At 25.8% G+C, this 26,235-nt stretch overlaps 1 protein-coding gene across 1 annotated transcript; it reads left to right on the top strand.

The window, feature by feature from the left end:
* The first annotated feature begins 7,195 nt into the window (after positions 1-7,195).
* On the top strand, positions 7,196-20,654 carry LOC114130628 (putative vitellogenin receptor). The gene is made up of 29 exons (XM_027995641.2): positions 7,196-7,288; positions 7,418-7,543; positions 7,664-7,794; positions 7,858-7,995; positions 8,081-8,189; positions 8,260-8,415; positions 9,785-9,904; positions 9,980-10,102; positions 10,202-10,417; positions 10,688-10,859; positions 10,946-11,147; positions 11,278-11,475; positions 11,534-11,819; positions 11,875-12,136; positions 12,237-12,436; positions 12,545-12,694; positions 12,759-12,886; positions 12,957-13,287; positions 13,363-13,584; positions 13,658-14,197; positions 14,333-14,575; positions 14,698-14,850; positions 15,317-15,548; positions 15,622-15,862; positions 15,960-16,143; positions 16,939-17,051; positions 17,120-17,283; positions 17,384-17,483; positions 19,698-20,654. The coding sequence occupies exons 1-29, from the start codon at positions 7,207-7,209 to the stop codon at positions 19,851-19,853; spliced, it is 5,478 nt and encodes a 1,825-aa protein (XP_027851442.2). The 5' UTR covers positions 7,196-7,206; the 3' UTR covers positions 19,854-20,654.
* Positions 20,655-26,235: the final 5,581 nt, after the last annotated feature.

Below are 26,235 nucleotides of genomic sequence, written 5' to 3'. Positions count from 1 at the left end.
TGTGATATTTATACTGACTTTTACTATTTTTTTATGTATGTAATAATAAATATTAACAAATATGTTTTGTTATAAATTGTATTTACCATGTAATTTTAATCATTAATATGTTTAGGTATACATAATTATTACTATTTGAAGTAATTTCAGAACCAAATATATTATTACAATATTAAAATTTATAAATTATATTATTAATATTTTAAACTCTGAGAAACCTATTTGATTGTGAAATAAAATACAAATGTATTTAAATCTTTTTAAAATAATAAACATATATTAATTATTTTGATTATAATAAAATAATTGCTGTTTCTAGGGTTGTTGCTTAACTATTTACCACTATAGTTACTATTTTTTTCCAAACAAAAATAATGTATAAAGTGGTATTGATATAAATCTATTATTTTCTATTTTCTATTTTATTTTTATTTAATTGTTTATCCCTTATAAATGCTTTACTATTTTATTGATTAGCAACAGCCCTGGTTTTATTAATCAATTTCAAAACAAAGTTTTGGAATGCTTTTAATGATATACTAAAATTATTTATCTGTTTATGAAGCAATATTAACCGACATTGAACAATTTTCTAGTTACAGAATATTTAATTGTATAAGATTTAAAATACTAGTGTGATAGACAATTCATATAATATAAGACAAAGTCTTATTTCTTTAAACAACATTGCTTATAATTTATATTTAATTGATAAAATACATTATAAAGGTTTGTGATTTAAAATGTACAATAGTTTAAACTATATTAATATATTAATAAAATATTCTGATCAAAATTATTATATATTTCAATATGTACAAACTAATCTAAGAACTGTTTATTTTTCCTTCCTCAACACAATTTCCAACTTTTTTTTCTAATTTGTTATTTATTTATTTTTATGTTTTAATGTAATACAGAAAGTCTCTTTGTACCATTTTTGTTGTTTATTTTTACCTATCTTATTTTAGATTCTGAACAAAGTGATAAATGTATTGATTTTACAATGATTTTTTTTTTTGTGTGTACTCCATAACTTGTCGAAATAATACTTAATTTTAAAACTTCAGGGGTGGCAAAGTGAATATCCTTGGTGCATTATAGAGGTCAAAACTAAGAAGTTTCCAGTAGTTTTTAAGAAAATCGGGAATTTTTATATAGTTTTAAGTCAAAAACAAATTATTGTAAATACTTGGAATTTTCACCAAATGTTTATTAAGTGTTATCTATAAACATTTAAATTTTGAAAATATTTTTTTGAACTATTTATGACAACTGAAATTTTCGATGTTTCAATGTATTTTTTTTTTAATGCCGATAAAAAAATTGTTGATGACCAAAAAAACGTATTAATAATTTAATACAAGGTTTCTTATAATTACATTTTTCTAATTGTAGTTAAAAAAAGAAAAAATCTTTAGTCTCATATTTTTGTTATAAGCGTTTAAAGTTCACATTTTTGCGATATATATCATAATCCATAAAATTTGCAAGTAATTTTGTGGTTGAAAATAAATAAAATTGTTTGTATTTATATCTAAAGTTAAAAAATGCAATACTAAGTTTTCCTTCAAATAGCCAATATAGCTATAGAGAAAACTCGAAACGTCATTATTGGAAACTTCCGAATTTATTACGATTATTATTTCCTTAAAATACATTTCAATTTTGAACAAGTTTCTGCTCTAAAATATATAATTCCTTAAGATTTATTTTCAGCTTTGAATTAAAAAAATTCAATATCATTAGATTTAAATTTAACATATAATTAATAGTGACCTACTGTACAGCAAAGCGTTACTCACTGACAACCCTTTTTTTATTCATTCATTATTATTATCAAGATTAAATAATAATTTTAGTGATATATATTTATATTGAGGCTTACCTAAAAACTATTCTTACATAATCACATAAATTAAACACTGGCAATAACATTTTGAAGTTTATTACCTATTATTATTTGTTTTTAAAATAAATAAAATTAAAATTTTTTATTGTTTTAATACTTTTTCTTGACAATTCTCGTACCTACATTAAAAAAAAAAAATAATAATTTAGCCTAACAACTAAGTTAATTTTTTTAACTAGCTGAGTTTTTTATATAAAAAATAAGTTAAATAAATACTGTTATTGTCATTAATTCGCTATCGTACTTAACTATATAGGTACTTTTAATTTTAATTGTTATTTTCCATTCTCGAACTAAGCATAATTTAATTTACTACGGGAAAAATAGATTCAGAATACTTGACAAATTACTTGATTATGAATTATACGTCAAAGTATATTCATCAGTTAATTATAATAAATTATTTAATATATTATTCGTAAGTCATATTAAAATCATTTAAATAATAAATCTTATGAAAAATAACCTAAAAATTAGTTTATTGAGCATAGGTTACTTGTTTACTATTCAATACCTATGTAAAAAAATGACATCGGGTGATCAATCTATACTTAGCACTTATTGTAACTCAAGTTAAATGTAATTGATTTATTCTGTGCTACTAGCTGCTAGTGTGTCGATTATGGAAAACACTTCTCTTGCTGAGTTGCTTGTAAGTAAGCGATTATAGTCGTCGAAATTTTACACGATCCGTATAGATACCTAGGTATGTTTTATGAATAACTATTTAAGCACCGTAACCGTATTAGGTATTTAGGTGCAACATAATTTCAATTTGCATGATTTTACGTCTTGTACACAGTATTTTATCGGACTATCAACCATTGTAAACTGATTGTAATTTGAGTATTGTGTAATATTTTATAATGTGGAAAGTACCTACTTGTTTTTATAAAAATATCTAAATAATGTCCTTATCTATAGGATTACAGGAAACAATTATCTATACCAAAATGGACGTAAAAATTTAATTTCTAATTGGTTTTATTTAAACTTATGGGGGTTTTACGGTCTATCATGACGCATATAGTTTCACCTAATGGGACAGTCGTGTACAATGTTGATCTCTAATGATTTTTTTATTGAGTATTCAAATCCCTATTTTAAATACTTTTAAAAATAAGTAAGTACCTAACTGTTCCGTATTTTTTTTTACATTCTAAAAGTATTTTTTACAATTAACACGTCATAATGGCATGATTGGGTAGGATATGAAATATTCAAATATCTAACCATTACAGTTGTCATGATAACCAAAACAATAACAAAATTAAAATTAATGTAACCGTAACGGAATTATATTATTATCTTACCAACCTACCTAAGTAAACCTTAGCAATTAGTAGCAATCACGACTTTAGATATCTTTAGCCGTGATAGACTGGTAGCAACAAATAAGTAATATGATTAAGTTACCGTACCAACCAAAAAAAAAAAAAATAACAATTCCACAAAATATGAATATAATTTTTTTTTATATAATATTGCCTAGTATACCTAACCTGTGGGCTGTGATTAATATAATTACGTTACAATAGCAATAGGTATCGTTGATAATTTTATTTTTTAAATCTTGATTAACATATTTTAAGTACCAACTATCAAGTGACACGTTGCACCTTAAGAGTACTAATAATATTTTTTTAATTTACTTTTTAGTTTGTGGCGGGCGGCGGTAGGTATATTCTTTAAAGTTTTACCGACTACAATCAGTGGTGGACTGAACTTAAATTTCAAATGATCCAATTTCATATTAAGTAGGTATTTTAATTTTGGTCTAGACGGTCTAGTATACATTATTTACTTATAAAAATGTTATGATTTAAATGAAACGAGGTCGAAGAAACCAAGAGGTCAGGCCTTAGTGCGTAATTTGTTGATACTGGCATGAGGTGGACCACCCTCTTAGAAAAGTCCACAGAACTGCATCAACATTGTGTGCTTTTGGTCCGCTACTGACTACAATCATAGATATAGCTTGCTGATTTTCAACAGTTAAAATTTGAAATTTCTTCACATACGATATACCTACATAGGTAGGTATTGGGTATTAAATATTTAAACAATTTTAGCAAACGAAATAATATCGATCATATCTATTATTTACACTTGGGTACTGCTGTCTATCAAAAAATACAAATAATGAGAAATAAATATAAATAAACATATCAATGAAAAAATGTTGGTAACTATAAAATCACAAGTAAAATTGTACAATCATCGTTAAATCACATATCAAATGTATCGTCAATAACAGCAAAATTGCATTATGTTACAACGAGAATACAACGATTTGGTTAATAAAATTAATTTTAAGCAAAACGATCTAATAGAACTAAAAATAAATTAGCAATTAATTAATTATGTAACAATTTTATTATAACAAGTTTTTCACTTGAAATAAAAGAATTATTAGACACATTGTTGTTGGCACATCAGAATATATTTCATCCTACAGTTATCTTTAATAGTATTCAATTCTGGGAAATATACTAAGTATCTTCAAACCAAGTTTTACCATTAAATATAGACACAAATTCTTCTTAAGAGCACTTCATGAAACTCGTGTCAATAACGACTATATTTCAAATATTATAGCCAATGCCAATTGAAGTAACAAATTCACAATTTATGTTTATTCAACCTAATAATCCATACCTATCAGTGCTCGAATTGGTAAATTGAAAGAATAGGAACCCAAAAATAAATTAAAAAACAGCGTTCCAACTGAACATTTATTTCACATTAACTAAAAAATGTAGTATGGGAACGCTAATTAATAAATTAAGATCAAAAGCTAGTATGTAGAAGTTGAGTTTCCATGCGTTCCCGCCCAAGTCGAGCACTGATACTAATAGTAATTTCATAGAATAACCAACCTTTTATATAATATCCTTGTTGCATCTTATATTACTATGCATATTGAATCAACTTAATCACTCTATATAATATGGTAGGTACGAGTGTACGACACTACTTTTAAAATATATTTGTTTAATATGTACATTTTTTGCAAAAATTATTTTCAATGCAATAAGAAATCAATAAGCTATTATATTTAGAATATTAATGACAATACGGCACTTGATATGCAATTTAATTATTAAAGCAATAAAGTATAAAATAAACATAATTATTATATCTGTATATATATAACTGCACATGGAATATTATTATTAATAATAATAATAATAAATGGTATAAAGTGGATAAATGAGTATAGGTAAATTAATTAATTATGCAGATTAAAATATTACCTATCCGATATTTTTTTCTTTAAACTAATTTAATAGTCAATACTCATATTTATATATAATATGTATATTTACCACTATCATATTCGTACAATATATTATATAATTATATAATTATAAAAGTGACTTATTACGAATTCCCCTACTTCAGATGTTTAGATTATTCGATAATTGACCACAATTTCTTAATTATTGGCAACGGATATTCATTTTAGAATTAATCTCATAATTGTATTGTTCTGGTATCAACTATTAAGTAATATATATTTTTTCTCGTTTTAAATATGTTAAAATATTTTGTGCAAGTCTCATAGGTGTAAACCTATATACTTTTATTTTATTAAAACAGCTATCTTTTGTGTTGTAATTGTATTTGTTAGTGTATTATTTTATTAATTTGTTTACCTACTAATATTTCAATATTTATCGAAAATTTCATTGAAAGGTATGTACTTAATAATTACGATTTGCATAATAGTAGGAATCTACCAAGGTATTTTATTTGTATTATTTAATACTTTGCAAGATTGATTCATGTTTAAATAGTAACGGTGGACATGGTGAAACAAATTTGTGCCTTAGGTACAGATATCATAAATATTATAGACAATTTCAATGAATTCGTTTTATTTTTATTTATTAATTTTAATATATTATTTTAATCATGGCATACATATGAATTTGTTTATGTGCTTATGCATTATGCATAAATAATTATATAGAACATAGAATAGCAGTTTAAGAATTTGTAACGTCATTAGATTTTGAATAGACATTTTTCATAGTAGGTTTATTAGGTACTACACCAAAAATAAAATTAAACCTATCTAATTTATAATTGGTTTTAATGTCATATGCGAACATGATGTATTTTTATAGTGAACTATTATGTAAACAATTCTGCATGTGAATAAAAAAACAAAATAAAAGATCTTAACTGAAAATATGAATAAGTATACATTGATACATATAGGTATTCAAATTAAAATTATAATATTAATATTAAAATTAAAATTAAACAAAACTATAGTAGGTATAGGAATATTATATAGGTATATTATAATTTATATTTACTAGATAGGTATACCATTAATATTTTTCAAATATGATTTTTAATTAATGTTAATACAAAATTAGATTTAATGAAAATATCTGTTGTTGTTATCTAACTATGAAATATAAATTAATAAACCTCAATATAATTTCCTTGGTAAATTATCACATTAATTTCTAAATACCTAAAAATAAATTCAGATTTCTGAACCAATATGAATCCAATAATTTATTCAGTTTAAAATTAGAATGCTATTTCCTTATCAAATTGGTATTGTATTGTATATATACACGGCTTATATAATATTAAATATTGCAGATGTTTAAAATTCGATGGATTTATGATTTTAACCAGAAGGTGTATTAGGTACGGAAAAATTTACACTTTTGTTGACAGTGTGTATTAAATAGAAATAAATTAGCTAATATTACTTATCAGGGATGGAGGTTTTCGAACTTATCGAACTATCGAACACCTCAAGATTCGAGAAATTCTAACAGCTTGAAGTTCGTTATAGAAATATAATACCTACTCTAAATTTATCAAACTTAATCGAACTTTTAATTTGTACATTTTGAACAGTTTGAAAAAAAATCAATTTCGATATTGATACAAATTATACCCAAATAAAATTTATATAGTCTTACTAAAGAATATTTTGTATAGAATATTATTATTTTCACCTATTTCCCATATTGCTATTAACAGAATGGCTATATTTTTGTTTAAAATTAAAATGGATTAATAAATAATATGCAAAGTTCAAAAAGTTTGACTAAAAATAGATTTGAATTCGAGTTCGATCTCAAATAGATTGAAAATTATACGAAGTTTGAATTAAAATTCTAGATCGAATTTATAAAAATTTTAGGTTCGACCTATCTTTAATTAATATTATGTTAGGTATTACGTATTATTCATTATACGCTGTATACACAATTTAAATAAATAATATTAAATTATTGCTTTAGGTTATATGGAAAACCATGCGGGAGAATTCTAGAATGTCAATACTTTTTTTGATCTTCTCATTAATCATCTGCTGCACATTTTCAGAAATTGTTAATAGTAAGTAAATATAATGAACCTAACCTACAGTCAGAAGTCAGAATCGTAACTGTTCTTAATTATAACTTTAAATGAAATTCGCTGAGTGATAAACCTATTAAATTAATTTCGTGTACCTATGTATATTAGTTTTTTCAGATAAAGAATGTAGCAAATACGAATTCAATTGTGGAAATGGCACTTGTATAAATAAAACAAAACTTTGTGATGGCATCAAGGATTGTAGCGACAATGGCGCTGACGAAGTGAATTGTGGTAAGTTGAAGTACTAATGTAGTGCATATATTCTGCAGCATTGAGTTTATATATTACATATAAAAAATTATTACAAACTTATTTTAAACTCAAACTTGAAATTATAACTCATGAATTCAGATTTTATGAAGAATTGTTCGGCGCCAGACTTTTTTAAATGCGACGATAATAGCAAGTGCTTACCTATTCAGTTTCTGTGTGATAAGTTACACGAGTGCCCCGACAAGTCTGACGAAAGTCATTGTCATGACGTATGTATTATTGGATCCAAAGTTCAGAAAAATTATTATAATTTTCGTTACATTATTTTATAGATATCTCTAACGCAATCATGCCTGGAAGAACGATTCAGATGTTCTGATGGTACTTGCATTCCAAAATCTTGGCATTGTGACAAATCTATTGATTGTCACGATGGTAGCGATGAAGATATGGAAAAATGTAGACATACGGTACATTGACATTTTATTTTTAGAGTAGTATTATTATACGAAAACTTGTAATTTTATTCTTATTCGATAATTTTTTATGTTCTAGGTATCATGTACTAAAGGTTATCTGTGCAACAATTTCAATTGCATTTCTAAGTTGTGGAGATGTGATGGAAAAGACGACTGTGAAGATGGTTCAGATGAAACTCATTGCGGTATTAAATGTTTTATAATTTGAATAATTATTTTTATAATTCAACCATGCTTTTTATTTTTTTATTTTAGATATTCAATTGATTGAACCAGAAAAATGTTTAATTGAAGAACGGCAATTTTTATGTCATGATCATAAAAGATGTATCGATGTAAACAACGTTTGTGATCATCAGAATGACTGTTTAGATGCATCAGACGAAGGAGGCCTTTGCAATAATAAAACTGGTATTTATTTCAATACAATGGACAATGAGTAAAATTTAGTCTAATACTATTTTTTATGAAACGAATAATAACAATAATATACCTAAGTAAATTAAAAATATATTTCTACGCTGCATAGACTACTTGTATATTTGTTAAATCACGTGTACATTTGTAAACTTACACTGTATCAACTTTATTTGTGTTTTTTAATTTTTTTTTAAAAATGTATAAATTTACAATTTTAAAATGCTTATATAACTCGTTTTAAAATTAAAATACCTATACATAAAAAACCTATGCAAGATTCACTAGATAATATTTTTACTTTTAAATTGGATAATAGGTGAATCTCATATTAAACACAAAAAAGTTAAGTAAATTATTTAAAAGTTATAATTCGCTAGGTATGTTATGAGTTATCACTGATAAGTAAAAACACATGCGGGTGTATCTAGCGTGTGTAGCTCTATAGCAGTAAAGAATAGTAGCATCTTCAAGGGCCAAGGCGATGTCGGGGCACTATTTATTTTTATTTTTCTAACCCCCGCGCAACATAGCAACATATTAAACTTGCGTTCATTAAAACCAACTTTCTTTAATTGTATTATTAAATTTAGTATTAAAGTGGATTGATCAATTTAAAGTTCAGTACATTATAATATTATAATATGTGATGTTCCATTGGTTTTTTACAGTACTTCAATTTGTATGTAAGTGAGTTATGAGTATATGTAACATTATAGAGTTTAAAAATACTCATTTCTGGCTTTAAGCTTGACATTTCGTAAAAAATCAACGTATAATCAGACAGGCGCATATACAAGGGGGGTTCTAAGGGGTTCAACCCCCCTCCGAAATTTCAGGAAATACGTTTTATTATTTATTAATTTAGTTGAGATTATATAAGTACGAAAATGTACAATCAAAACCCTCCTCAAAATATTTTTTTGTGTGCGCGCCTGTAATCAGATAATGTTTTTAACTTAAAGATGAAGTTTTTTAATAGGATAAATCTATCTAATGATTATAGAAAGTTATTGAAAGAATTAAAAAAGTAAACAATACAAAATTGGCTGTACTGAACGTATTTGCTCTGTTGCACGTAAGTTAGTAAGAAAAAACAAATAATGCAATGAAATCTTCAAAGTAAACGCCTTGGTGGCCTGCAGATAATACATTGGTGTCTGTTTCTTTTTTCCCTTGTGTATCGCAAATTGTATATTTATATAAGTAGGTATAATAGTTTTTATTAATTTTTGAGATAAATGACGTCATTTAAAAAATATATATAGTTCATAATTATAAGAGCATATTATAATGCACCTAATTTTGGAAGTCCATGGATTTGATGTACTTATATTATTTACATTAGTTATTAATATTTCAGGTTTCACAGTTGAATGTAATTCGATGAATTGTTCTAATGCATTTGAATGTTTAAGAAAACCACATGGGGTCATGTGTGTGTGCCCAAAAGGAATGCATTATTTAAATAATAAATGTTCAGGTACAACAAAATTTGTTAATTTATCCAAAAAAATAACTTTATTTAAACTATATTTAATGTGTATCTAACTAATAGATATAAATGAATGTGATCAATATGGCATTTGTGACCAAATGTGTATAAATTCGGAAGGTGCATATACGTGCTCCTGTGATCCAGATTACGAACTAATAGATAATCACAAGTGTAAAATAAAAGGTAAAGTTGCAAAATAATTAGTACGTCAGTAATTTATTTAAATATAGAAGAGATCGTTTATTGATTTTGTACAATTTAATTAAAACTTTAACCATGTAGGTGAAGATCCGGTTTTAATATATTCATCATTACGGCAAATAAAAGTTTTGAACTTGGTGTCATTTAAAAGTTATACTTTGTTTGATGATTTGCAACATGCCACTGGATTAGCTGCAGACAAATTAACTGTATATTGGACACTTTTTTTAGAAGGAATGGAAGCTATAGTTAGAGGAAATAAGACTGGGACTAAACCCGAAATTATTGTCGATTCTGGTAAATATGTTAAAAAACAAATTTAAAATTAACAATGAAATATTTTTTTTCAAATAGTTTCTCCACTGTTAATTTACGTTAGACTACGTTTGTTATAAGTAAATACCTAACTGAAATACTTATTAAATGACATTTACTTTAATTGGTGACAAAACTGTCAATACAAAATGAAATATTAATTGTTTATAGTTATATTAACTAAATACAAAATATTAAATATTGATTAATATTTACTTCTGAGCTATGACTGTATGGCATATTTGCGTGTAGGTCTTGGATCACCAGAGAATCTTGCTATCGATATTATTACACATAATTTGTACTTTACCGATGCAAAAATGAAACATATCGGAGTGTGCAAAAATGATGGTTTAGTATGTACAGTTCTTCATAATAAAAACATAGACAAACCAAGAGGCATAGCTGTTTCATCTCTAGATGGGTATAATAATGTGTTACTTTGATTTAAAAATATAACTGATTTTATAAGTATAAATAATAAATTATCGATTAACACAATTCTTTCAGTCTTATGTACTGGACAGATTGGGGTGACAATCCAATGATTGGTCGATCTGGCATGGATGGGTCCTTACCAAAACCGTTCGTTTCAAAAGATATACACTGGCCAAATGGTGTTCACGTTGATTATATTGGGAAAAGAATTTACTGGGTGGATGCTAAGATGCAATTAATCGAATCCATTAATTTAGACGCCACTGATCGAAAGGTATGTTAATAGATATAAATATTATATACGTATACCTATAATATTTTAATAAAATCTTTTTTAATAGGTGTGTATATATATATATTTAGTTTTTATTATACATCTTTAGTGATTATTAATATTATTCTAGGTGGTTGTAACGGAATATGTAGATCATCCATTTTCGGTGTCTGTGTTTGAAGATAAATTGTACTGGAGTGATTGGACGGGTAAAGAAATAAAAGTATGTAACAAGTTTACAGGTAAAGATAGCAAAACATTGGTCCGTGAGAATAAAAGCAGAGTGTATGGTATGCAAATTTTCCATTCTTCGCTATTCCAATCTCAGGTATTGCATGATTTTAAATATCAAACTATTAGTTTTCCATACGGATATTAATTTTCAGACGCCAAATCCTTGTGAACAAGCAAAATGTAGTGATATATGTTTATTAGCACCGAAGACGGACATCAATTCTAAAGGATACGCGTGTGCTTGTCCTGACGATAAAACATTATCGCCCGATGGAATCTTTTGCTTATCTGAAGATATACCTCCTACACTTATTGTAGGTACACCAACAAGTATTATAGAAATCGAGCAAGAACATTTAGGTCGACAAAAAGTTAAAACAATACCATTGAATAATTATGTATCTAGCATATCTGCAGTGACTTATAATTCATTATCTGGTATGTAACTGATATACATTTTACAGGGTCAAAATTAATTTTTTATTATTACAAGGTAATATCATCATATATGACTCAAGATCTAAAAAATTATTTTCTTTCGATCTCGTTCAAATGAAATTATCAGATCTATTTGCACCAGAAATTAGTTCCATTAATTCTCTTAAATTTGATAATCATGGAAATAATTTGTACTGGTGTGATAGGACTAGAAGAACATTAGATGTGTTAAGTCTCTCTACAAAAACACACACTACGATTTTCAAAGAAATTGAAGGTCATATCCCATTTGCAGTTACTTTAGTCCCAGATAGAAGGTAAATATAACCGTTCAGTGTTCATAATTTATTCATATTATTATATATTATGTTTATATTTTAACCGTATCAAACATTTATTTTATGTTTATCCTTATAGCTTTATGTTTGTAGCGATGAAGGAAGATGCTCATATTCATATTGATCGAATTGACATGGATGGAAGTATTCAATCTCTAGTTCATATGGTAGAATATGGATTGACAGGAGATGAAATTATTTTACATTTTGATATGATTACAAGATTATTGTATTTTACTGACTATAAAAATGGCATAATTGATAGTGTTAGCGAAGATGGTGATTATAATATTAATTATAACTCATAAAAATTATTAAACTATCAACAATTAATAATTTTGAATTATTAAAAAAATTTTCAATTATTAAATACATTTATTTTGTTAGGAACGGATAGAAAAATCATAAAAAAATCAGGATTTGTAAAAGATGTTGTTTCAATTGGTAATGAAATTGTTTGGGTATCTCAAGGTTCAACAATTTTAAATTGGATTAATAACTATGATGAAGATCGAGTTTCTAGAGCACTTAATATAGGTAGTTAATTTTATAATTAATTTTATTAACTCAAAATAATTTTAAAATTGTATGTATGTGATAGAGAATTGGAAAAGTGATTCAAATTTATGTTTAACCGTGGCAAATGGGATTGACAAAAATATTCAACATCCGTGTCAACAAAATAATGGTGGCTGTAGTCATATATGCCTTTTATCTGGGAAAGGAAAGGTATAATATCTCTTAAAGTAATTATAATTTTAATGTTGTTAAAAATATTTAATTTTTTGGTGAAACAAAGGTTTGTGGTTGTCCACCTGGATTGGTTTTATCAAACAATAGCCTAAATTGTACATTATTAGAAGAATGTAAATCTGATGAATATCGTTGTTATACTGGTGAATGTATTTCATCTCATTTCCGTTGTGATTCAAAAAAAGATTGTCCTCGTGGTGACGACGAAGATGCTGTTAAATGTTTGCATTATACTTCAAATTCATGTCCAAAATCTCAATTTCTATGTCATGATAAAACTAAGTGCTTGGATAAAAAACATATGTGCGATAATGTTAAAGACTGTAGTGATGGTTCTGATGAAACAGATTGTATACCCCAGCATATTTGTGATTTATGTAATATACTTTGCAAAGTTATCTAAGAGAAATATAATTTCTACTAATAAAACAATACATTATTCATATTTTTAGCTACAGAATATCAATGTACAACTGGTGAGTGTATTCTGCGTCAATTTTTATGTGATGATAATCTGGACTGTGTTAATGGTGAAGATGAGTTAAATTGTCTAAAAAATAGTTGTAATAATATTACGGAATTTAGATGTAATTCTGGACATTGTATTCCTATAACATGGGTATGTGATGACGAGGTTGACTGTTTTGATGGTTCAGATGAACATAATTCATGTGGTAAGCTTTATTTTAGTAAAAAAAAAATATATATGAAGATCTATTCAAATAATGTCATGGTAAATATTTATAGTTACGAAAAAATGTAAATATGATCAATTTTCTTGCACCAATGGACGATGTATATCTCATAAATTCACTTGTAATGGTTACGATGACTGTGGCGATAGTTCCGATGAAAATGGTTGTCCGCTCAGGCACGAATACACAAAAAAAAGAATAATAAAAATATGTAATGAAAAAACAGAATTCGAATGTGAAAACACACTGGGTCATTGTATACCGATAAAAGCCAGGTGTAACGGAACGTCCGAATGTAAAAATTTAGAGGACGAATTGAATTGTGGATGCCAAAAATCTAATTTTTTCGATTGTCATAATAAGCGTTGTATTTTAAAAGATTGGTTATGTGATAAACATGATGATTGTGGTGATGGGTCAGATGAAACTCAAAAAGCTTGTGACATGCTTTCTGAACATTTATCGAATTCAGCAGTTTTAGCAAAAGATTGTGATGGTTATTTATGTCAAAACCAAGAATGCATTCCTTTAGATCAAGCTTGTAATAAGAAAATTAATTGTAAAGATGGTACTGACGAAGGAGATCTTTGTGGTAATACATAGTTGTTGTACTATTTATGCTTTTACATTAAGTGAATAATTTATTAATAAATAGGTTATTTATGCTTATTCATTATTCAGTGACAATTGTTATGAATTATAACGTATATTTTTTATTTAATAAAAGGTTTATCTTGTAAGCACATGGATTGCAGTCACACTTGTCAAGAAACTCCAAAAGGTGGAAAATGTACCTGTTATCATGGTTATAAAATTGGACGAGATGGTACAACTTGCAAAGATATTGATGAATGTGAAAACGACAATTTATGTACCCAATATTGTACAAATTTAGATGGTTCTTATAGTTGTAGTTGTTTAAATTCCGATTATATTTTGCGTGCAGATAAAAGTTCCTGTAAATCATTTGGCAAGTATTTAATTCCATTATATTAGAAAATAAAATATAGTTCAGCCTATTATCTTATTGAAGATTAAATAAAAAATACATAATCGGATGTTAAATAATATTATTTTTTAATTGTTTATTAGGACCCACAATGGATTTAGTTTATTCGAGTATTGATGAAATAAGAAGTACTTCTGGAGATTTTAAAGAATCAAAATTACTTTTTTCGATGCTAGGAATCTTAGTATCAAGCCTTGATATCGATATTAGACGAAATCTTATTTATTGGACATCAAGTAATACAAATATTTTTTCAGCTTTTAATTTGATCAATCTAGAATATCAACATGGGTGACTCTTTTAACATTAAACCCTAATCATTTTAAAAAAAGATTAAAAATTACATTATCTTCTTAAAAAACAATTGACATATGTTTTTTTATTTTTTTGCTGTTAAAATGATCACACTGGTGTTTATTTTTTAAGAAAGTTATAAATTATTAAAATTGTAAAATTAAAAAAAAAACGAATAAGAAAGAAAACTACAAGGGAAATGGAAAACAATGTAATGAATATAATATTAATTAATGTTAAATGTGTTAAAATTATGTTACAGATTTCATGTTTATATATTACATTGATGAAAAATTTAAATTCTTAATGAACTTACGTGTCATATTAACTAATGATTTTGAAATTAATAATACATTTTTTAAGTATAAAATGGGAACTAAAATGAATCTACTTTTTAATTATTTTTAGAACAAGCTGGCGTTCTTATTTGCATGGATATGCAACAACAGCATAAAGTTTACATGACAGAGTTGTTACAACCTACTTTAGTTCGTATTGATTGGCTAACAGAAAACGTTTACTTTGTTCAAAATTTTAGAGATATTGTTGTATGTAACTTAAATGCTAAACGTTGTGCTACAATATACAGTGCGAACGTCCATACAACAATTATGGCTTTTGAAATTGATCCTCATTCCGGGTAATTTGTTATTTATTTTAAATCAATTAATCAATTATAATACAATTTTTTTTTAATTAATTAAAATGTATAGATTATTGTTTTGGTCGGAAACTATATGGGCTATATTGAATACACCTACAACCATAATTAAGCAATCTGATTGCAGTGGATACAATGTAAAAACGATAATCCATCAAGGGTTACAGTATGTTACTGATTTAGCCATAGATCCAATTAAATATATGGTATATTGGGTCGATCAAGTTAATTCAACAATCGAGAGAGCTAATTATGACGGAACTAAAAAGACTGTGTTGGTTAATGCGATAGAAGTAAGAAAGTTTACACCTGGCACGAGCCATAATTGTTGAGATATTTTTGTAAACTGTTGCTTATGAGTTCTATAAATTGAAACAATTTTTATATTAGCATTTACCTGAGAAAATATCATTGTATGAAGACAAACTGTTTTGGACCAACCATGAAACCGGGTTCTCTATATTTAAATGTAAAGTTTTCGGTACTGAAAATGTCCATTGTGAAACAGTTCCTGTTCAAGTGTTTGCTACCATCGATATTTTCATGATAAGTCAACAGGCCAAACAAAGAAATGGTAAAATAATATTATTAACTATAAAACATACTAAATGAATGTAGCACGGTTATAAATAATACAGTAATAGATTAACTTTTATATTAGTATATTAAAATAATATATGGTGTTTTGGAGGTGAAAATGATGTTTAAATATTTATTAATATTATGAAAGTATGTTAAATAAAACTTTCCTGTATAAATAAAAATGTACCTCACTATTACAGTATTATGACACATAACTAGCTGTATTACTCGTATTAAAAACGATTCGTTGACAGTGGTCGAAGTGGAGGGATACGGGGGAACGGCATCCCACCACTTATTATTATCTACATTTTGTTATCCCTACACTCATAGGTATAGGTATAATGTAGGTGTAATATAACAGTATTATAAAAGTTTAGGCATCCTTCCACTTATTTTGAGCCACTTCGACCACTATACATCAGTTATAAAAGTAAATTAGGATCTTTTCTATTTGACCCTTGTATCCTATCAATTGTGAGGTATATCGCGGGTTGCAACTAACCTAAGAAAAATAACTTTTTACACTATTATATTATATACCATTAAATAATAATAAATAATAATTAGGTATTAATTATCATAGTAGGTATTTAGGTACTATCATTAAAAAAAAAAAATAGATTTAAAAGTGGTTATAAATATTATTTAAATTTATTAATTACATTATTATATATCTACGCCAACAACAATTACAAATTCATAATATGTTTCATAATTTAACCTAGGTATTATATTAACCACATATCCATATAAAAATAATAATAAAAAAAAATTATTATTTTAGGATCAAATGTTTGTTATAATATCCATTGCGATTTTATTTGTACTTCTGGATCAAAAGGACCAATGTGTGTTTGTGAAGATGGATCCCAAGTCGAACCAGGCAATATTTGCAATGTAATAATATACTTACATATTTTTGCAATATAAAATATATCATTTTTTTCTTAATTTACATTTTCTAGGATGCTGGTCATAGAAATTTGGCTGTTTTTAAAGACTTAGATTACAAAAAAAATATGGTTTCAATCTATATTTCTTTATTTTTAATTGTAACGATGTTATTAGTGATGTTATATTATTTTCTATTCTATTCCAAAAATAAATCTTTAAATCATCTAGTATCTGGGTAAAGTTTTTATTAATTTATTTGGTAAAAAGGTCATATTTTAATACTTTTAGTGTCTATGTCATATAAAGTTATTATAACTCATTATTTTATTTTATAGATTATTTCATCAGCCTTTAACAAATGTCATTCAAGTAATTGACCAAAAAGAAGAGGAATTAAATTCAAGATATAATGTTTATGAGAATCCTATGAACGAAGTAATTATCAAAAAGTATTATAATATTATTATACATTTAGATTTATTAAATGCAATTTAATGCGGGTGTTGTTGCAGAATAATTTCAGTCGAAAGAATGTGAAATCTGTAATCGAAATATTAATTTTATAGATTAGACATAGGTTTTATAATACAGTGGTCACCGTTTATTAGACTCATTTTAGGACCAGGCCATTTGAGTTCATTAAGAGGACGCCACACCCGCATGTATTGTCTTCGTCTTATATACATACAACATTGACAATTTTCGTTTGACGGAATCAATTTTACGCAGTTAGCTTTAATAATAGTCTATTAATTATATTTATATAATTATTTATATTTAATTATACTCTATAATTTATAGAGTAAATTTATCTATTATCAAACTTAAAGGTAAATCTAGGGTTTTTCATATGCTTTTATTGATATTTTAATTTTTAATTGAATTATAGTTATATAAAATATTTAAACTTTAAAATTCTCGTAACTCACTTCAAAAATAAAATATCAATAAATGCCTATGCCCTATAACCTAACCTAAATAATATTTATACCTTTAAGTTTGATAATAGGTTAACTTACTCTATAATAAAACAGCATAACATAAATTCTGCTGAACAAAAATATGCCATGTTGTAAGAATGTAAGACGGAAACAACATATAAGGGTATGGCGTCGTCTTAACCGAATGAGTCAATAAAACGAATGACTAAAAAAAAAAAAAAAATGAAAATAAATCCTTGTTTACTTGAAAAAATATTTATTGAGATTTAAGCTACTATGTAAAATTCTGGTTAGTTAAAAATAAAAATAAAATAAAATATTATAACAAATAATAACCTAGGTAGGTACCTAATAAATTTTTGAAGAAAATCTATTCAGAATTGGTTGGATTTTCCCTCTTCGGTCAACTTTATAATAATTTCTTGGTACGCTTTATGTTGCTCGAATACGTCAAAATCGCCGTTTTCCTGAATTCCTCTACTAAGCAAAATACCGGTATTATTTAATCACGTTTGTTCAATGTATGTACATTTTTATTTATTTATCTAATTTTAAAATGACTCCATTAACTAGTGTGTAAGTCTAATAGACACATTTTTTTCCGTATACTTGCAAATCAATGGTGTATTGTGAGTGAAGAGGGGGAGATCAGGGTGTACATTTGTACTATTTTTTTTTTCAAAACGTCTTCTTTGGCTTGCTTACAATAAATATAAATACCGATATACCTAAATGTTTTATATTATATATATTTTATATTTTTACAGTATTTAAAAAAATGTAATGTGCTAATATGTTTTATTTCAAAAAAAGATTTTTTTTCTTACTTACGAGGGTCAAGTCTTATAATAGGTGTATTATGATTTATGGGAGATGAGCGATTAAGTGACTTATTGGTGATTAGTGTAGAAAAGAAGAGGCCAATAAAAGTAACCTAAACTATGCTGTATAGATATATTTTAAAAGTTAAAATTAATTGGAAAACTAATTGGATCTATTAATATATTAAAAGTACCTACTAAATATATATTGTTTCATGATATATTTTTTTATTTGTATAACTCCATAGTATTTTATTAAATTAAATCTAAGTTTTTAAATTAAAATATCAAGTTGAAAAAATTATAATTATGAATTAAAAGGACTGAATACTTGTTGTGCCATTATGAGTAAGAGTGCCCGTAAAATAAATCAAGTTTTATTAAGCTAGCTATATTATGTATTTTGAGTGGCCGGAGAAGAAATGTATAATTTATGACTTTATGTTCGGATGTTATTTTAAAATTTAGATGTTTTAAACACATACATTTATTTACCTAGTATAAATATATAAATACTACTGGTAACCGCAAATTAAATATACAATTTTAAATACATTAAAAGTGCACATAGTTAAACAAAAAAGGAAAACCAATTATGATATGATATATTCATACTAATATAAACTTTCTAATGTATTAGGCACTTAAATAAATTTTAAAACGCGTTTATCGGTGTTATATAATATGTTACTTGTTACTATGTTTTTATTAGAACTTATAATATAATATGTACATAATATAAAATTCGTCTAAATGCATTTATAACAATTAACAATATATATCATTTATATCATATTTTTATTATGTTTGAGATGAAAAACTATTAAAAATGAATTGATGGAGTTTATTCTAAAATAAAAATTGTATTTAATTATTCTTCATTTTAGGATGGGTTAATAAAAGACCATGCTTGTGGTAGTGAAATCGTCATGAATTATGATAGTGTACGTTACGTTAATACTAATGGCTCAGAATCTCAACGTGACTCGTCATTTACAGAGTATGATGAAAACGAGAAAAAAAAACTTATTATGGTTTTATAAGAAAAATAAAACTATAAAGTTTATTAAGGATGAATACTTATTTGTTAAATTTTATTTTTATTAATACAATTTTATTTTATTCTTGTTATACCCATTGCTGTAATATTTACACAATAAAATTAATTAGAATTAGAATTAGGTACAACTGAAAAAATGTAAACAGAATTTTAACAATTTATATAATTATAGTATAATAATGTATGCAATATGCATATAAATACAAATTATATTTGAAATTAATAATTCCGTATATTTAAATGTCTAAATGTTTTAGTTTATTAACTTTTACAATAGTTCCTTATTTTTGATTTATTTAATTTAAAGTTACCTCATGTATAATAAATAAAAGTTATATTAAATTACTATGATTGTGTTGAAATACCTTAAGCTAATACTTAATATAGTTCAATTTTTTTTTAAAGAAATGTGTGTATTGAAAATATTATTATATACTTATAAGCATTATGTTAATCCTTTTATGTTACTCATAAGCGTAGGGTGGTCAAATTTGTTGGGGGGCTTTAGGCCTTCCCGGGGCAAACATTATCAAGTTTTTGGGAGGCTATGATTCAAACTGGGGGGTCTATGATTCAGACTGGGGGGGGCTAAGCCCCCCGCCAACTACGCCTATGATGTTACTCTTATTCTAAAGTCATATCAATTCATTGTTCAATAATTCAGGATTGCAGAATCAAAACGACGACAATAATGCCTGCAAGCTGTAACAAAAGATAAATTAGGCTTATTTTTTTATCATCATAAAAATTTAATATGTAAATTGAGTCTCAATTTTTTTATAAACTCGGCTACTTAAGGTATGGTAAACGGATACCTATACCTATTTAATATGTTAAAATAAATGAATTATTAAGTATAAATATATAAACTGGTTCCAAATGATTATTATTTTAGAGATTTTATCCTAATTATTTTGACATTACTTTGTGGAAATATCCTATCTTCCAAAAGACAAAATATTTTATTCTATTTTATTAAACAATTTGAAATGATTTTAAATTAATTATTCATGTATAATATTGTATTGCGTAACGTAGTCCACGTTACTACGTATATATTATAAGTTCAAACATAAAACTTATTTTTTCTTAAATTTTAAAATCGTGAATGTATAACTATATGATTTTATTTAATATTAATAATAGTAATTACCACTACTTTTGTAGATACATAGGTGTATAATATTTATTTATTAATATTTTGCTATTTTCATATTTTTGAATTACGGTCTCAAAAGGTAAGAAACGTCGCATTTATAATTTTTGCGCATTTTAACTTCGTGATAGTAAATTCTACCTTCTGTCGTACATAATATATACCTAATTATTGTCTCCGAAGTGCATGTTATGAAAAATTAACACCGTGTTAATATTTAACATACAATTAATTTGTTAGAAAATTAGATATTATTGCTAGTTAGATTAAATTATAAGAAATATTACTATTATATTTTATTTTATTTTATCTTTAACGTATTAGTATTCTGTATTTCTGTGTAATAATAATTAACAATTATCAAAATAAATACCTAAATAATAGAAATTTTTAGTGATACATAAATTATTTTTGAGTGACTATTTTAGCAGGATCTTTTTAACCAGATTTTTTCTCATGGACTTTTTATCCGGCAATATGATATACATATTTTTTTCTGACCTACCAAATAATGTATTCATATCTAAAATGGTAATTCAGTTTTTCACTATTTATACAAATGTATAATACTATTACCTATATTATAATTATGCGACAGTGTTTTGTTACGAGAACAAATCTAAACTCTTTTACCACTTATTATTGGCATAATTATAGTAGGTACCTACATTTTTGAGTTTCTGCTATGTTATACTCGTGCAGTCGTGCATTTTATAGGTACACACACATAATAAAGATAAACCGACAACCAACTACTTCGTATATTATAAAATTTTGCAATATCAAGTAAATCAACATTTAGGGCATTGACAATTGACCAGTGAATAATAATTTATGATAATTTATAAGTTCAAAAAATTCGTTTTGGTTTCTGAGCAAGTATATATAGCTATATAGGTATATTTAGTAGGTAGATAATATATTATGAACTACGGTATATACCAGTTGTATAATACTATACTGATGTGATTTTTGTCATCGATCACTTACCTATAAAGATATTTTTATTATTTGTGGGTAATTTAAAAATTAACGATTGGATTTTTAAAATGTTATATATTGATTAGGTATTATTAAAATATTAAATAATTGTTTTATGGGTAAGTGCCACATATTATTACTACACATAGAGACGTACTAAAATATAGCTTAACTTACTTAACTTTAAATCTTTAAAGATTTAGTATATATCTTTAATCTTAACTTTTGTAGTCTTTCATCGATCGGACATTCGCTCATAAAGTCATCGGTGAAACAATAACTTTGTTTTTTTAATATTTAATTGAAAATTGATTACCTAATAATTTTTGTTATTTTAAAAATCATTACCAAGGGGTTACCAAAATATAGAAGTTGAAATTAGTGTTGGCGGTAAAAGGAAATATATATTTTTGTACTGGCGGTAAACGGAAAGGTCAGTTTTGGCGGAAAACGGTGACGCCCCTCTTAATTTCTTTATATTCTTTAAAATACACATTTTTTGTGTTTACCTACACTGAAAATATACAAAATAATAAACAAACCATGTATATCAATATGAAATTTGTGGAATTTTTGATCAAATTTTCAAAAAGTCAGATTTAAAAAAAAACCTTGAAAATACATACCGACTCATGTAAATCCTATCCTTACTGATGTAGTTAAACTTAGCAGAAATTAGTTCATAATATGTTCAGCAATCAAACGAATACTACAAAAAAAGTAATAATATGGATTACTATTGGTAGGTAAAAATAAAGGAGCTAGGTAAATTGGGTCCGTTTGGAAACTGACCATTTGAAATCGCTATAGAAACATGTGAAGACAATATATAAATATTATATATATATGTAAACATAGAAAGAGAGAGACCCAACCTACGCTTTATAAGAAATTGTATTCTATCTTTTACAATAATCATTAATCATGTTGTATATACCAGTGGTTCTCAACCACCGGTCCGTATAATATAATAATATTATATTTTCAGTACAGTAGTTAAACGAACCAAAACCCAAAGTGGTCCGTACAGTCCTACTTAAATCTAGATTTTAGATTCCAGGGGTCCGCGAAACCAAAAAGGTTGAGAGCCACTGGTATATACGTCTTATAAAATGTTATAACGTCTTATATGACGCTGTTGAACGTTGTTACTGCTGTTGCTCAGCTCAAGTGTACCTATATTATATCATTAATAATAAAATAAATTATATAATAATTATGTAACTTAAATATAATAAAAAAAAAAATCAATTCTATGTTTAAAATTGTAAAGAAATTGAATATAAATTATGAAGCAATTATACTGCAACTGGCACATTAAATTAATTTAAATATTTTACAAACCTATGTTTTATATTTTGTTTTTGTATTACTTATTGCTAGTTTAGTTAAAAGCAAGAAATGTCGAAAATTCAAAATGTATACTATTTTTTCCCCTAATTACCAAGGATCAAAACAATTTGGGCCAATTTATTATAAGAATATTATATTGAGTTTAAAAGGAAATTATGTCATATGCAGAGTGCACACATCTCATAATTTATAATCCTATATTATATTCAGTGTTCACTGTTCACTATAATATTGCAATCGTGTGCATGTGTGTCACACACGAGATCATATTTTAACGAAACCGAGCAAACATATTGTATATTATATGTCCTTATGTGTGGTCCTCTGCCTGTCGAGTCTACATAGTATCGCACGTAAAATAATATATTATATAGATACGTAGTATGCCAATTGGAATGCGAAGGACATTTTAGGGTGGTTTTGTGATTTCGTCGAATCGACGTGAAGGAATTGTGAACTGCAGTGATGGCCGAGGGGTACAAACCGGTTTTGATTGTATTGTTGTTCATTGTGTAAAAGAAACACCTGCCTGCATTGAATATGTTTTTTCCAACCTCGACCCTCAAAAATTCCGATAACGTCCCCATAGGACTAAGCCTCTCTACACCAATCATGTTTTAAAATCAACTGTTGTATTTGTATAATATAATTCAATGATCCCTATACTGTAACGGTTTTTAAACTGTGGTACATATTCAACTAGCAGTACTCAAAAGACTAAATGATGGTAGAACGGAAAATTAAAAATAAATATTCGATTCTGATCTCATTGAAAATTTGATATTTAATTCATATTTTATTTTAAAAAACTAATAAATAAAAACAATTATGTTTTAGTATTTTACTGCCTATATTATTTAAAATAAATGAATTTAATTAAAAAGTAAAATATTTAATAATTATTGTACAATTTGAATTGTTCTATTAGTTATGACTAGAGGGCCTATAGTATTATGATTTTTTGTTTCTGTACACTACTTTGATTTTTTTTTTTTAACTGTCAAAATTGTATTCTATCATTTACAGCAATCATGTTGTATACGTCTTACAAAATGTTATAACGTCTTGTAAGTTGTAAGACGCTGTTGAACGTTGTTACTACTGTTCCTCAGCTCGGGTGTACATTATTGATAATAAATTAAATTATATAATAATTGTATCACTTAAATTTAATAAAAAAAAAATCAATGCTATGTTTAAAATTGTTAAGTAATTGAATATTAATTATGAAACAATACTGCAACTGCACATTAAATTTAGTTAAATATTTTACAAGCCTATGTTTCATATTTTGTTTTTGTATTACTTATTGTTAGTTTAGTTAAAACCAGGAAGTGTTGAAATTCGAAAGTTATACTATTTTTTCCTCTAACTAGCAAGGATTAAAACAATTTTTGTCAATTTATTGTAAGAATATTATAATGAGTTCAAAAAGAAATTTTTGAGTATTTATAGGGAATTTAAATTAGAATTCTAATTATCATTACCTACTTAAGGATGTATAGATTTGCCTAATAAATAACTCCGGAAAAAATAACCCCAATTTGTAAATTAATTTAAGTATAGGTATTATAAATTAAATTTAAAATAATAATAAAAAAACTATAAAAATTATAGAAATATATTATATGATATTATATTATAAAAATTATACATATATATTTAATTTAAAATTAAATTATGTTAAGTTTAATATTGCGAATTTTTAGAGTACAACCGTGATAATGTGCAAATAATTAGTGATATACTGCCGTCCGAAGAAAAAACGCCGTAAATTGAAAAAAAAAAGTAGGTATCAGTATTATTATATATCGATATAAGGCGCTGATTTGTATGTATTTGTATATTTATTCTGGTCGATCATATGATATTATAATATTGATATATAGATAATAGATATATTTTTATGGCATACTAATTTAAAAAATGATTTTTTTGATGCATATTTTTGCATGTTTTGACATTTTTATATTTTAAGATTTTAATTGCATATTTCAATGTTTTTAGACATTTTTTAAGTGTGTACCTTCTTTTGTCAATTAATAACAAAATTAATTAATAGGTATACTTGTAGGAATAAACTGTTTTTCCTTATGAGACTTATAGATCAATAATCGAGGAAATAAAATACGTAAACTAAAATCAGAAAATGTCGGTTAAGATAATATGATCGAGCATTGACCTTATTTCACTATTGTTCAAAAAATATAGATAATATTTACTATCTACACTTTAAAATAATTTATATTTATTATATTATTATTATATTTATGTAGGTATAGCAATACCACTATAGTAGCGGTGCTTACTAGATTAGATTATATTGATTATACTATTTTGTCATGGCAGTTATAGTTTTGAGATGTTACAATTTATTATTATACCACCTGCCTATATTAAATATGAAGTTATATATAACTATAGCTGCTTCAAATTGTCCTATATCCCTCCTCCATTGAATATCACTATAGGCCAGTGGCGTATATAGAAATTAATTATTAATTTTATTTTCGGACTTTTTGTCCAACAGTAAAAAAAATACCCTATTCTTTTATTGATATTTATTGGTCATAACTCATAATTAATATTCACAGAAAAATAAAAAAATATATACAAAATGTATGTATACAGAAATATTAAAATAATATTATGTTATTTTCTGGCTGCTAGTAATATTGTGTAAGTGAGCATATTATCTAGATCGACCAATATTAAAGATAATATTTTAATACTCATCTTTAAATTTGACAGCACTACTGCCGACCGGAAATCGAAATATCCCTGGCCGCAATTTACGCATGTATTATAAAAGTACACGGGCCACAATTTACATAATATCACGTTCGTGGTAACTTCGTTTTTTAATATTATTCAA

The sequence above is a fragment of the Aphis gossypii genome, chromosome 2 (genome assembly GCF_020184175.1).
Source record: "Aphis gossypii isolate Hap1 chromosome 2, ASM2018417v2, whole genome shotgun sequence".
Taxonomy (NCBI): domain Eukaryota; kingdom Metazoa; phylum Arthropoda; class Insecta; order Hemiptera; family Aphididae; genus Aphis; species Aphis gossypii.
Note: the sequence above shows the minus strand (reverse complement) of the source record. Positions and strands in the feature narration are given on the sequence as shown.